The 14,251-nt window shown below is 47.4% G+C and overlaps 1 protein-coding gene across 1 annotated transcript; it reads left to right on the forward strand.

The window, feature by feature from the left end:
• Nucleotides 1–215: 215 nt before the first annotated feature.
• NFATC4 (nuclear factor of activated T cells 4) lies at nucleotides 216–12,448 on the forward strand. The gene is made up of 10 exons (XM_051980563.1): nucleotides 216–431; nucleotides 1,666–2,764; nucleotides 4,468–4,630; nucleotides 5,251–5,450; nucleotides 6,448–6,620; nucleotides 7,020–7,160; nucleotides 9,560–9,615; nucleotides 9,907–10,033; nucleotides 10,319–10,894; nucleotides 11,852–12,448. Exons 1-10 carry the CDS (start codon nucleotides 326–328, stop codon nucleotides 11,917–11,919), a joined length of 2,709 nt encoding a protein of 902 aa, XP_051836523.1. The 5' UTR covers nucleotides 216–325; the 3' UTR covers nucleotides 11,920–12,448.
• The last annotated feature ends 1,803 nt before the right edge of the window (nucleotides 12,449–14,251 follow it).

Genomic DNA, 14,251 nt, shown 5'->3' on the forward strand with positions numbered 1-14,251 from the left:
CAGTTTCCAATTCATTTTTTTTGGTAGGAGAGGGAGGGGGAGAAAACTAGTGGAGGGGGGGGAGGGTGGACTGGGACGAGGGGCGCGTGGTTTTCCCATCTCATCCCAGGAGGAGGAGCTGGAGCATCCCGGACAGCCAATCAGAGACAAGCTGAGGGGGGGCCGCTTTGAAGAAGTTTGGGGGAAAAAGTTTGGAAAAGTTTCTATAATAAAGAGGGGGCGTCGGGAGGGTGGAGGCGGCGGCGGCGGGGGCAAGCCCCGGGTGAGGACGGAGAAGCCCCCCCCTCCAGCCCCGAGTACAGGCCTAGGGGCTCTGGCCAGATCTATGGGGGCTGCAAGCTGCGAGGATGAGGAGCTGGAATTTAAACTGGTGTTCGGGGAGGAGAAAGAAGCCCCCCCGCTGGGGCCAGGGGGGCCTGGGCCTGGGGAAGGTTAGTGCGGGGTCGAAAAGGGTTTTGGGGTCCAGGGAGGGGGGTTGGAGAGGCTGGGGTCTGTGAGTCTAGGGGTTTGCGGATGTTGGGGCGGGAGGATAAAAGATTTGAGGCAGCCATGAGAGGGATTCCGTGGGGCTTGGGGGTCGTAGAGTTGGGGCTGGGGGCATGGGCACTGCTTTTTCCTTTTTAGGTCGCGGCTCGGGTGGGGGGTGGGGGCCGGCTGGTCCGCGGTGCACCGCCTCCAGCGCCGGCTGTCACTAGGACGGGGAACTGGAGGGAAGAAGGGAGGCACTGACAAATGGACACAACCGGGTTGAGATCTGAGGGACATGGGACATCCCCGGGAGAAGATGAAGTCCTGCTTTGGGTCGCGTCCTATCCCATGCTTCCTACCAGAAAGCTTCTAGGCCCGGGAGATGGGGCAGGACGGGACGGAACAAAACTAGGGTGGAGAGGGAACCTCAGGTCCCGCCGGAGCTCCCCCTCCGAGTTTCGAAGATGCCCCCCTTCGTCTGGCCGCAATGAGAGGCAGATGGCTGGGAAGAGCCGGGGGCGGCGGCCGATGCTTGCACGGAATCCGTGGCCCCCCTCGACCCCCCTCCTCGTCCCGGCACGCAACCACCTTCTCTCCTCCTCCGGATTTGGGGGAAGGGGGAGAGGGGAGACCCCGCCCTCTCCGCCCACCCCTAGTCACCACAGTCCTGGTGCCCCCCCTTCTTCCCTGGGCCCCCGGGGCCAGGCCACGGTTACGATGGTAACCGAGGAGCCTGCCAGCGCAGTTTGGGGGTTTGGGAACCGCTGCTAATTGGGTTCATGTGTGTGTCGCCCCCGGCCCCGCCCAACACCGCCCTAAACCCTCCTCTGCTCTTAACAAGCCTCACCCCAACCCAACCCCTCTTAGTCACGCCCCCGAAGCCTAAGTCCAGCCCCCTTCTTCGTGGCCCCACCCTCTTGAAGCCCACCTTGGAATTGAAGATATCTTGTTCCCTGGTACCCCTTCAGGATTCAAGGAGATAGTCTGGTTGGCAGGATGGCTTCCAGAGCTACAGGGACACCTGTAACTGGAGGGCACATCTCCTTTATTGTCATGTCTGGGGATGCCACAGGAACCTTTCCATGTTGTAGAGTCTGCTGGGTACAGAGAACTTGGGTAGTCAGAAGCCTCTCTGAGACAAAGATTCCATCTCCTGCCCCACCACCTCCACCCCTTTTCTTTCTTTCTCTTTCACAGAGCTGGACACAGAAGATTCCCCCTCTTGCTGCAGTTTGGCTCTGGGTGAACCTCCTCCCTATGGGGCCTCTCCTATTGGCATCCCTCGGCCCCCACCATCACGGCCGGGCATGCACTCCCCACCCCCGAGGCCTGCACCACCACCTGGTACCTGGGAGAGTCAGCCAGCCCGATTGGTGAGGCTGGGGGGACCTGGTGGGGGACCTGGAGGGGCTGGAGGGGGCAGAATCTTGGAGTGCCCAAGCATTCGCATCACCTCAATCTCCCCCACACCTGAACCTCCACCCTCACTAGAGGATGCCCCAGACAACTGGGGTGATGGCTCTCCCCGTGATTATCCACCACCTGATGGCTTTGGAGGCTACCGAGAGGCTGGAGGTCCTGGCAGTGGAGGCTCCTTCTTTAGTCCCAGTCCTGGGAGCAGTAGTTTGTCCTCCTGGAGTTTCTTCTCAGATGCCTCTGATGAGGCAGCCCTGTATGCTGCCTGTGATGAAGTAGAGTCAGAACTGAATGAGGCAGCTTCAAGATTTGGCCTGGGGTCCCCACTGCCCTCACCTCGAGCCTCCCCTCGGCCTTGGACCCCTGATGATCCCTGGGGTGTATATGGTCCCGGTCCTGGAGGTCGGGGGCCTGAGGAGAGCTGGCTGCTCCTTAGTGCCCCTGGCCCAGCCCCAGCCTCCCCCCGACCAGCCTCCCCTTGTGGCAAAAGGCGTTATTCCAGCTCTGGTACACCATCCTCCGCCTCCCCTGCCCTGTCCCGCAGAGGAAGTCTGGGGGATGAAGGGCCTGAGCCAACTCCCCCACCACCACCACCTCTGGCCCGGGATCCTGGCTCCCCTGGCCCCTTCGACTATGTAGGGGCCCCACCAGCTGAGAGTATCCCTCAGAAGACCCGACGGACATCCAGTGAACAGGCAGTGGCATTAGCCCGACCTGAAGACTCTACTCCATGTAATGGAAAACCTGTGCCAGGTGGGGAGGAAGCTGTGGCCCCTCCCGGACCTCTTCGAAAAGATGTACCTGGCATGGACTACCTGGCTGTGCCCTCCCCACTGTCCTGGTCCAAGGCCCGCATTGGGGGACATAGTCCCATCTTCAGGTGAGGGTACCAGAGACCTCTTTCTGTAAGCCTGGGGAAGGGGAGGCAAGCCATCTGCTATCTGTTTCTGCTGAGCAGACTGGCAGGGAGAAGGGGATGGAGCTGAAGAAGACTCCTTCCATCCCACTTAAAGAGGTTTTTTCTCTCCCTGCTTCCTACATGCTAGGCTAGAACTAACTTGGTGACAAAAATGGATATTTATGAATGAATACAACTTGGCAACTTAATTTCATGCTACTTTATTTTGACTTTTAAAAAATGATGTTTTCCTCAATCCTTCTACTTGTCAAGACCTTTGTTTACTTCTATTATCTTGAAATAGCTAGATAGCAGAGTAGATTGTGTGTAGAAGCTGAAGACAGAAAGAACAGAGTTCAAATCCTACCTCAGATAACTTGGTTGCTATATGAATGAGAGCAAATTATTTAATCTCAGTTTCCTCATCTGTGAAATAAGTCTGGTAATAACACCTATCTCTCAAGGTTTTTATAAGAACAAAATCAAATTATATATATATATATATAAAATTGTAAACCTTAAAGTGCTATATAAATGCTAGTAATTGTTTCTAATTTCTGCCATGTGTGATTGAGTTGGCCCAAACTAGGCAAAATAGTTGGACTTACTGCTGGCTGTCTCTCTAGATGAAAGTTTGGAGGAGATTCCTTCTCATGAGCTCTATAAGAACCTATCATTTCACAAGCCTTCATTCTGGGCAGTTAGGGTGATACAAAGGACTATGCTTTTAGAGATCTCAAAGTAGTAAGAAGGGATCTCTTAGAGTGAGAAGAACGTTGTACCTGGAATCAGAGTCCTGGGTTTGAATTTCAGCTCTGACATTAGTTGTTGTTCTTTGGTCATGTCCAACTCTCTGTGATCCCACAGAAGATCTTTTTGGCAAAGATACTGGAGTGGTTTTCCATTTCCTTGTCCCTTTCCTTATACAGATGAAGCAACTGAGGCAGAGCTAAGTCACTAGCCCAGGGCCATGCATCTAGAATGTATCTGAAGCTGGATTTGAACTTTTAACATTAGCTATGTAATTTCTGCTGAGACTCAGTTTTCTTATCTTGAAATGGCAATAATAATATACCACCTATTTCATAAAGTTTCCCAGGAAACTTTAAATGATTATATAAGCATGTTACTGCTTTTATTTATTCTTATTATTATTGGAAAGAGCTTTAGACTGTGAATCAGGAGACCGGTATTCCTCTATTAACTCAATGACTTTAGTCAAGTCACTTAACCCATGTGACTCCTAAATTTATTCATTTGCAAAATAAAGTTATTCCAATTATATGACCTCCAAGGTCTCTTCTTACTCTAAAATACTGATTTATATTTTTATCTTCTCTGTCTCATACTGAAGTATAGGAGAATTAGAGAAACAATTAGGTATGTAAGAAAATGAAAAGCCCAACTTTCCTTCTTAACTTTCTAATCCACAATGTTCTAGAGCTCTAATTTCTGGGTCTTTGAAGAAACAGAGAAAACACTTGTTCCTGTCATGTTGCTACTTCTTCCAGAGCTCTGAGTGGATCCAGGTGTTCTGTCTCCTGTGTTCCTCTGTATCTATTTCTTTCTTAATTCTTAGGGAGCTCAGGGGTGGGAGAGAGGGTAAGGCTGTTTAGGTCAAGGTTATCCTGGTTTTGAAACCAGGAGAAGAGGGATATCAATTTTCCTTTCCCCTCTCCTACCAGGGCCTCAGCACTACCCCCTCTGGACTGGCCCCTGCCCAGCCAATTTGAACAACTGGAGCTGAGAATTGAAGTACAACCCAGAGCCCATCACCGTGCCCACTATGAGACAGAGGGCAGCAGAGGTGCTGTCAAAGCCACACCAGGGGGACATCCTGTGGTCAAGGTAACCAGAGGCTTTATTGAAAAAAGCATTCTGTCCCTTCTCTACTCCCAGCCCTTAGGACAGATGGGCTCCAGCTGTGTAGCCCCATAACCATGCCCTTTCCCACGATCCCTGGCAGCTCTGACCTGCCTGGCTAGCAGACTGGAGGAGGGGCTAGGCTGCTTCAAGGAGGAGAATAAGAGTGGGTACTCTTCCTTTCAGATCCTCTGATACTAACCCCTCCCCATTCCCCCCTCTCCCGCCATGCCATTTCCCCCTCATTTCATCCCCTGGGAGTCTTTACAATTTGCTCTAGAGAAGGATGGTCAGCTGGATGTCAAGGGATAAGGTTAGAGTGAAGTCAGAGGTCACTGGGAATTAGATTGTCACTACATTGAGTCCAATGTCTCCTTCAACTTTCTTCTGCCATCTCCCCATCCAAGTCTGGGCCCTTCTCCAAGAGCAACACTCTTACTCCAGGCCATCTTTTCCCAATAGCCCATGCTCTACCTCCCCTGAGAAATATATTCCAGTTTTTCTTTTATTCTTCACCCTCAACCTCAATGCCTGAAAATCTTGGGATATATTATGGATGTTTCTGTAGTAAGCTCTAACTCATCCTCCCTGTTTTCCTCTACTAGCTACTAGGCTACAATGAGAAGCCATTAACTCTGCAGATGTTCATTGGTACAGCAGATGAGCGGAACTTGAGGCCCCATGCCTTCTATCAAGTCCACCGCATCACTGGCAAGATGGTAGCCACAGCTAGCTATGAGGCTGTGGTCAGTGGTACTAAGGTGCTAGAGATGACTCTGCTCCCTGAGAACAACATGGCTGCCAAGTGAGTCTTCACTTACACTCTTTAGTGCCAGCAGGGCCTGGGGACCAGGAGCCTTCAAGGGGGCCCAGCATCCAGGACCAGGTCATCCATTCCTCTTCTTTCTTCCCCTTACCCCCTTCCTCCAAAAAGGGTTAAGAATGTGTTCCTGCAAGACTGTTTCTAGGAGGTGGGACAGGCATCTTTGTTTTAGGTCATCAAATCCCTTAGAGAAGTCTATTTGGGGATGAGATGGGGTGCAATTGGGGTGGGGTATCACTTTTGCTTTTGAGGAGTTCATTTCTGAATTAGGGTATCTAGTTTCCAGTCCTTCAAATAAGTCAGGAAATTAAAAAGGGAGTATATTTGTCAATGAATAAGCATTTATTAAGCACTTACTAGATGCTAGGCACTGTACTAAATGCTAGACATAAAGAAAATCAACTTCCTGCTCTTAAGCAGTTCCTGCTCCTAGAACCTAGTCTAATAACTAGATGCACATAAAATGGAAGATTATCTCAGAAAGTTAGTAGGAAAAGGGAGGGGCTGGGAAAAGCATCCCATAGAAGGTGGCATTTGAGCTGAGCCTTAAATGTGGAAGTGAGAAGAGGGATCATTCCAAGTATGGAGGATAATCCGGGCAAAAGCAACATTCAGGGGGATGGTGTGAGGGACCAGCAAAATTGGCTCGGGAATTTATGCAGAAGAACAAAATATAAGAACACTAGTGTGCTGGGAAGAGGACGGGTTATGGACTTTAATTGCCAAACAGAGGGATTTTCAGATTCTAGAGGTTATTACCTACAGGGAGGTAACTGGAATTTATTAAATGGGTGGGTGGGAGGGAGAGGGAAGTGACATGGTCAAACCTGGAGGTTGTTGGAAAATCACTTTGGCGATTAAGTGGCGCATGGATTGAAATGGGAAGGGTCATGAATGTTCCCTTGGAGGAGTTCATCTTGCCCCAAGAAGGACAGAGTAAAGTGGTTCTTAACGTTTTCCCCTGACCCCACGTGGACAGCATTGACTGCGCTGGAATCTTGAAGCTTCGGAACTCAGACATAGAGCTACGCAAGGGGGAGACGGACATTGGCCGCAAGAACACAAGGGTCCGGCTAGTGTTCCGTGTACACGTGCCACAGGGTGGCGGAAAGGTCGTGTCGGTGCAGGTGGCTTCAGTACCCATTGAGTGCTGTGAGCAAAGAGAGAGGGCTGGGTCAGGGGAGCCCCGGAAGAATAGCTAGGTTTTTCTCTGCTTCCATGTTCTCCCGCTTATGCCATTCCTATTGTCCCCCCTTCCCACCTGCTTCTCCGTTAGTCCTTCTGCCTGTTTGCAGAAGGCTTTCCAACTCACCTACTTGCCTGTGGATCCCCTCCACCCTGCCAGGATCCAATAGTCCGTTTTCCTGGGATGCCCCGTCTGCACGTCCACGGATCTGCTGGGATGCCTATGCTTGCCTCGCCCTAGCATGAGGGTGAAGGGTAGGGTTTCCAGTCGTGGCCCAACTCTAGAATCAGGGAGTGGTGAGGGAAAGGGGAGGCTCTTCACATTATGCACATCCTTGCCCAGCCCCTCACCCCTTCTGATTGCAGCCCAGCGTTCAGCACAGGAGCTGCCCCAGGTAGAAGCCTATAACCTGAGTGCCTGTTCTGTTCGCGGGGGTGAGGAGCTGGTGCTATCAGGAGCCAATTTTTTGCCGGACTCCAAGGTGGTTTTCATTGAGAGGGGCCCTGGTGAGTATTCAAGGGAGTGAGTAGAACCCATGCTAGAGAAACATGGGAAAAAAAGTGAAGTCTAGTACATGGGAGAAAAGCTAGGACTAAGGGAAGTGATGGGGAACAAATTATCTGCATGACTGGGTGGGGGGAGGAGATGAGTCATCTACCCCTCCAAATACTCCGTTCTAGAGATAGGAAAACTCAGTACTTGGAAGGTTACATGACTCCTTTCTTCCCTCCCCCTCCCCCCCCATGGATAAAATAAGATAAAAATGTGCAAGAATATTTGGGAAAGCGGAATAAAATGCAAAAGTTAGAAATAATTTATATTATAGTCTAATTCTATATATATAATATGTAAATTATATATACATAATAGTGGCACCCACTATTCCAGATGATATTGAGATTTGTTTAAAGTTTATATCATTCATCTATTTGAATTTTACTATCTAATTTTTTATTTTTCTCTACGAGTAAATAATGAGGTTATTTACTATAATTAAGGAAGAGCCAACCTGAGGATGGTTGACTTCCATCGGATTGTGGGAGGGAGGATAAGATTGAATGAAGGGGATGAGTCAGGGCTTCTTAACCCCCATCTTCCAAATTTTAGGTAGCTTTTCCATCCTATATTGTAGCTTCAATAGCGCAAAACATACTATGAAACAGAGATTGCCTCATATGGTTCCCAAAGATGAAACCTGCTCAGGTTTTTGATGGTGGGTGGAATGAGAAAGTATTTCTGGGCTAGGATGGTAAGACATACCTGACGAAGGGAAATAGAAAGATTTCTAAGGGCTATGCTTTCTATTCTGAAACTTTGAAGCCCTAGACATCTGCTTCTGCTTTTTTTTTTAGTTTCCCAAGAACCCTATTCCTACCATTAGTGAAAGACAGGCTCTGCTTAATCCTAAAGCCTAGCTAGAATGAAATTTAGAGAGTACATGTAGGTAGACCTGTGAAAAGGGAAAAAGCATTCATTTAGGTTGAACTAGCTCTTTCTTTCCCATTTGTCCTGTGGTCCAGAAAAGGAGATTCCAGTGTCCTTCCCCTTGAAGTGATGTTTTTATTGGGGAATAATCTGGTTTCTACCAAAAGGCAAAGCGCATTGTACAAGTTATAGAATCTTATTAATCTATTAAGGTTGATGAGTTCTGTATCTGGATCTACCACTGACCCTACATTGGTTCTTTCCCTTGATTATCCTCAGTTTAATTTTCTGTATCATAGTAATAAAATTGAATTTGATTACTAGGATACAATATTTTAAATTGGCAAGGCACCTTAAAAATCACTAGTCTAGCTCTTGGTCTCAGACCTGCAGACCTGATGGGGGTCGATTGTGGCTTGATACTTTTCTGTACCTCATAGTCATACTGTGTAGTTGTCCCTTCATTAAAACAAATATCAAATGAGATCAATCAGTCTTTACAAAGAGAATTATAGATTTAGATACAAATATATGAATGGAATATATAAATGGAAAATAAGAGATCAGAATGAGAGTGGTGACAAGTTTTTTTCACTCTATTCTGATCAGAGCACAATTGGACAGTGTTGGGTCTAGATGCCACATATCAGGAAGTACATTGTCAAAGGAATATATAGAGGACAGTAACCAAATGATTAAGGAACTCGAAGCAGTGGGATATCTTGCCTTGAGAAGAAATGTCCAGGGAGAATAGGACTGCTTTCAAGTATTTTAAGGATTATCATCGGTTAGACTATTATACTTGATCTTGGAGGTAAAAAAGAATTTAGACTGATGTGGATTTAGGTTTGAAAGTTAAATATTTAACTTTATAATAGTCCAAAAAGCTATTAGTCCTCATTAGAGGAGGCCTTCAAATAGAGATTGAATGATCACTCATCAGGCATGTTGTAAAAGAGGTTTCTGTTCAGATATTGTTATTCATTCATTTCCATCAAGTCTGACTCTTTATGCTCCCATTTGGGGTTTTCCTGGCAAAGATACCGGAGTTCTTTGCCATTTCCTCTTCCAATTTATTTTACAGATGAGGAAACTGAGGCAAACAAAGTACAGTGACTTGTCTAGGGTCTCATGACTAAGAAGTGTCTGAGGCCAGATTTCAGCTCAGGAAGATGAGTCTTTCTGGGTCCTGGCTCAGCCCTCTGTCCACCTACCTGCCTATTCAGTTATGGATTGGATTAAATGAACTCAGAAGTCCCATCCAAAGCTGTGATTCAATGAAATATGATTATTTGAGTTTGGGATACACTGAGCTAATTCTTGGTTTCTCTGGTCATGAGCAGTCCAAATTCCCCTCCAATTGAGATAATCTAGTAACTTTGTGGGGGTTCCTTTTTGTATATTTTGCCTTTCTCTTGTCTCTGGAGTGGGGGGTAGGGGCTCCTGAATAGAGCTTGAGATCCATGTCCCCTTCTCACAGATGGAAAGCTGCAGTGGGAGGAGGAGGCCACTGTGAACAGGCTGAAAAGCAATGAGGTAATATGGTATTCTTGGGGGACTCCCACTTGCTTGGGGGAGGTGGATAGCCCGGAAATTCCCCACTGCTCCAGCCCAATATGCCTTGTGGGCTACATTCTCTCCACAAGAGGGCAGCCTGGGAACCCTGGAATTGGATATCTCCCTTCAGAATGAATTCTACTCAATAGGAGATGGAAAAAAAAAAAAAAGCTGGAGCCTGGGATTAGTGTCCTGGGAAAGGATTTTTGGATTGTTCTCTGTTTCTCATTTCTTTTCATCCTTTCCCCCCCCCCTCACCTCCCCCCCCAGGTGACATTGACTTTGGCTGTACCTGAGTATAGCAATAAAAGAGTTTCACGGCCTGTCCAGGTCTATTTCTACGTCTCCAATGGAAGGAGGAAAAGAAGTCCTACCCAGAGCTTCAAGTTCCTGCCTGGTATGATGCCAGGAGGGCACGAGGTCTGGTAGGGAGGCTCAGTGGGCGCTTGATGAGAGAAGTGACATTGACCCCTGATTCAAAGAATGAGCCCTAGGGTGCCTGCCTCTTGACTGGGGTTCCTTTACTTCCCAGAGAAATGACCTCCACCCACTCCAAGGAGAAGTGAAGGAGAATTAAAGGGGTAGCAGGGATGGGGAGAGACTAAAGCAGAAGGCCCCTCACCTAGAACCCCTTTTCATTGTTATATTTGTGTCCTTCCTGCTTCTTTCTCATCTTTCCCAGTGATCTTCAAAGAGGAGCCACTCCCAGATTCATCAATCCGTGGTTTTCCTTCAGCTCCTGGCCCTCCTTTTGGTACCGACATGGACTTCTCACCACCCCGACCCCCCTATTCTTCTTATCCCACTGATGATTCTTCCTATGAACCCCCATATTTGTCTGAGGGGTTCAACTTTGGGACACCCCCAGTCTATCCCCAGACAGGCCCTCCTTCCTATAGGCCTGGCCTGAGGTTGTTTCCAGAGCCTACTGGGAGTTCTGGCTGCCCTCGTCCTCCTCCCCCTAATAGCTTTGTTCCTCGACCTTTCTCTGCTGACCCCTATGGAGGAGGTGGGGCACCCTTCTCCCTGGGGCTGCCTTTCCCACCACCAGCTGCCTACCAACCTCCACTGCCCTCCTCTCCCCAACCTGAGGGGCCCTTCTCACCCCAGGGTGCCCACCCTGCTGCTGAGGGCTATGATGAAGTGGGGTCAGGATATGGCACAGGGGAGGGAGCCCCAGAACAGGAGAAAGACAGGGGCAGCTATGGCAGTGGCTTCCGAGAGAGCGTCCCCATCCAGGGCATCACATTGGAAGAAGGTGGGTAGGTGGGGTCTGGGTGGGATACATATCTCTATGTCTGTGTCTTGCAGTTGGGAGGAGGCCTTATCCAAATAGAATGGGATTTAGCCTTTTTTTTTTTTTTTTAGTGACAAAGATATGGCTTCCTGGGAATTGATCCTGCTAATACTTAAGGATGGACTTGGATGAGAGTGCTAGAGGGAGGGAGGGAGATTATAATGGGCTTTGGGGTCTCCTCTAGATATTAATGAGCTTTTTGTCAAGTTGGGACTAGGCAGATTCTGGGATACCCTCAGAGTATGTGTACAATGAGATTCTTTTGGTCTCTTGAGTGTAGCTGCCCTAAGAGAAGTATGGGGTGGTTCCAAACGCAGGGTTATATGTGATGCTCTGTCCACCCCACCCCAGCCCTATTGCAACTATTCAAACTTTGGTTTCTTTTCTCATGTTAATGGCCAGCAGAATGGAGAAGGGGGGATTAACTGATCATACTTTGCTATTGCTTTTGGCTGAAATTTCCCCCTTCTCCACAAATGGCTGCATGAAATTCTCTCTTTCCTTTTTCACACATGGTGGTGAAGATCTGAATTCACCATCTAAGAGCCATTCAGATTACCCTCACCCCTGAGTGAAGTAGCATGGAAAGGACTCTATTCTATGGCTAAGGGTGTGGGAAGGAGAGAAGGGACCCCGCATTAGAGAACAGGGCTGGTATTCTCTACAGTAGTGGAGATGACATAGGGGTTGGGAGTTGGAACCTCACTGGTGAAAGTGGGATAGCTTTGAGAAAAGAGGGACTAGGATCTATTTCAATTATCTGTTGGAGAAACTTAGACATAGTGGGAATACCTTGAGTTAAGCATAGGATCTAAAAGTTTTTAGGTTATGGCCTGTCTGAAAGGGTCTGAGGCCTTTGGGGAGAGAGGGAACCTATTCCAACTTCCTTTTGCTCCTCATCCCACCTCTCCCTTCCAGTGAGTGAGATCATTGGCCGAGACCTGAGTGGCTTCCCTGTGCCCCCTGGAGAAGAGCCTCCTGCCTGAATTGTTGCTGTGGTGGTGTGCTCCACCTGCCCCCAAGCTCCCTCTGCCTGGATGGTGGCTTCTCCCTCCCCTCCCTCTCTCACTCCCTCACTGCCCTTCTTCCTTTCTCTTCCCTTCCCTGACCTCCTTCCCCCTCTATAGTTGTGGGGTAGAGTCCTCCTCTGGTGCTTCTTAATTCTACCTTTGGGTTCCTGGCCCCAAATCTAGCCTATGGTCTCACCCCACCAAGTGGTGCTACTTAGGAAGCCCTGGAGGCAGTGAGGACAAGATTTGGTATGGGGAGAGGGAATAGACTGGGGTGGGAGGATGGAACAAGTGGTGGGAGAGAAGGAGGCTTGGGAAGATACAGGGAGCTTCTGGGGGATGGTCTCCTTGACTAGAGAGTGAAATGACTCCTGGTCCTGATAGAGGGGGCCCCTGGGATTCTGGTTAAGGGGTAAGGGGTGTATATAGATCATATGTACAGGATATGGTATATTGGATGGCAGGGGAGATTCTGTATTAATAATAAACTGCTCATTGGTTAGCATGATTGACTCAGAATTATTTGGGGGAAGGGGAGATTGGGATAGGTTGTTTTCTAACTCTGATTTCAGGAAGCCAGTTGTATGGAGGAGAAAGAGGAAGGTTGGGTGGGTCTCCAACTACTGGCTTGAACTCAAGAGTTTCCGGGAGGAAGTGAACTTGGTGAGGGAAGGAACTGGAGATCTGCTTTGTTGAAACTCATAGAGTTTGGGAGTGGGAAGGGAGTAAGGGGTGGGGTTGTTGGTTGAAGGAATGTTTCTCTTTAAAGTTCTGGCCAGGATAAAACTATTCCACCAGAAGTACAGCTCTACTACCAGATAGAAGGTTCTTGAGAGAGGTGAATCTCCAAGATTTAGTTTTACCATTTGTCTCCCACTTGAGGTGAATCTCCAAGATTTAGTTTTACCATTTGTCTCCCACTTGAGGCACTGAAGATTCATCTAGACAAGGGGCATTTCATCACTTGATGATAGGCTCTAGACCAATGTCCCTTCCAAGCTCAGAGATCATTTTCAAGCCCAACCTTGTCATTTTATAGACAAGGAAACAAGATAGAAGTGGCAAAATAAGTTGCTCATGATCACATGATCAGTGATGGAACTGGGACTAGAACCAAACCCAGGGAGCTTTCATAATTCAGTCCAATTCCCTGAACTTTTGAAGCTGTGAAGCTACTTAGTCTGTGGTCAGTGAAATCTGTGTTCTTTGAATTGACTTCCTAGGAATGTACATATATTTGCTCTAATATTCCTGGCTCCTCATCCCAATCCCTAGTGAAAACACACACACACACACACACACACACACACACACACACACACACACACAAGCAAAATTAGAGAAATAGACTACAGCTGGAAATCAAAGAGAAAAGCAACAGGGGTCTAGTCCAGCTCTGAACTCCTTGGTATTATACTCTGGCAAGCTTAATTAACGCAAGAATTTCCTTGTCAGCAGCATTGATACCTCCCATTGGTTGCATAGGAGCATCAGAAGACCTTAGTTATAAGATCCTTAATCAGTGATAAGCCTCAATTACCATTTTGAATATCTTCTCCTATCCTTAGATGTGGTAATCTTGTGATTTTGTTTCCAGGGCTGATTTGGGGAAGGGGAGGAATCCTTATAAATTCTTATCACCAAAAAGGTACATGATATTCTCTGGTGTAGGATCTTAGACTGTAAAAAATAGCATTAATGGTTTTACTCTTATCAATCTAATTAAATGACTGCTATATGCTAAGCACTGTTCTAAGCTTGAGGGATACAACAACAAAAATGGAATCCTTGTTCTCCTTAAATTTGCATTTTTACTAGGGAAACATATCCATATGATAATTGACTCTGGCCCTATTCTCTTAGAGTAGTTAACTAGGCTGCTTTCTCACAGTTCTAGGGGTAAGTTACTCTCTGAGGTATTGGTGGGGTGTATGGGTATTTCTTTTCTTAAAGCTATTGCTCAAATCCCCGTTTCAGCCTGCTGTATCATTAGTGATCAGTGATAGTACTCCAATTCTATTTAACCATTTAAAATCAATTAGCTATTTTAGGTTAAACGTACAATTCTTTTAAAGATATTTCCATATTTGTCATACTGTGCAAGAAAAATCAGACCAAAAGAGAAAAAAAAAAGCAAACAGAAAAGGTAAAAAATACTATCCTTCAATTCACATTCAATTTCCGTAGTTCTCTCTCTGGATACAGATGGCATTTTTCATCCCAACTCTATGGAATTGTCTTGAATCAGCACATTGCTAAGAAGAACCAAGTCTATCACATTGTTTATCATGTAATCTTGCTGTTATTG

Source organism: Antechinus flavipes, chromosome 2, assembly GCF_016432865.1.
Source record: "Antechinus flavipes isolate AdamAnt ecotype Samford, QLD, Australia chromosome 2, AdamAnt_v2, whole genome shotgun sequence".
In the NCBI taxonomy this organism is placed as follows: domain Eukaryota; kingdom Metazoa; phylum Chordata; class Mammalia; order Dasyuromorphia; family Dasyuridae; genus Antechinus; species Antechinus flavipes.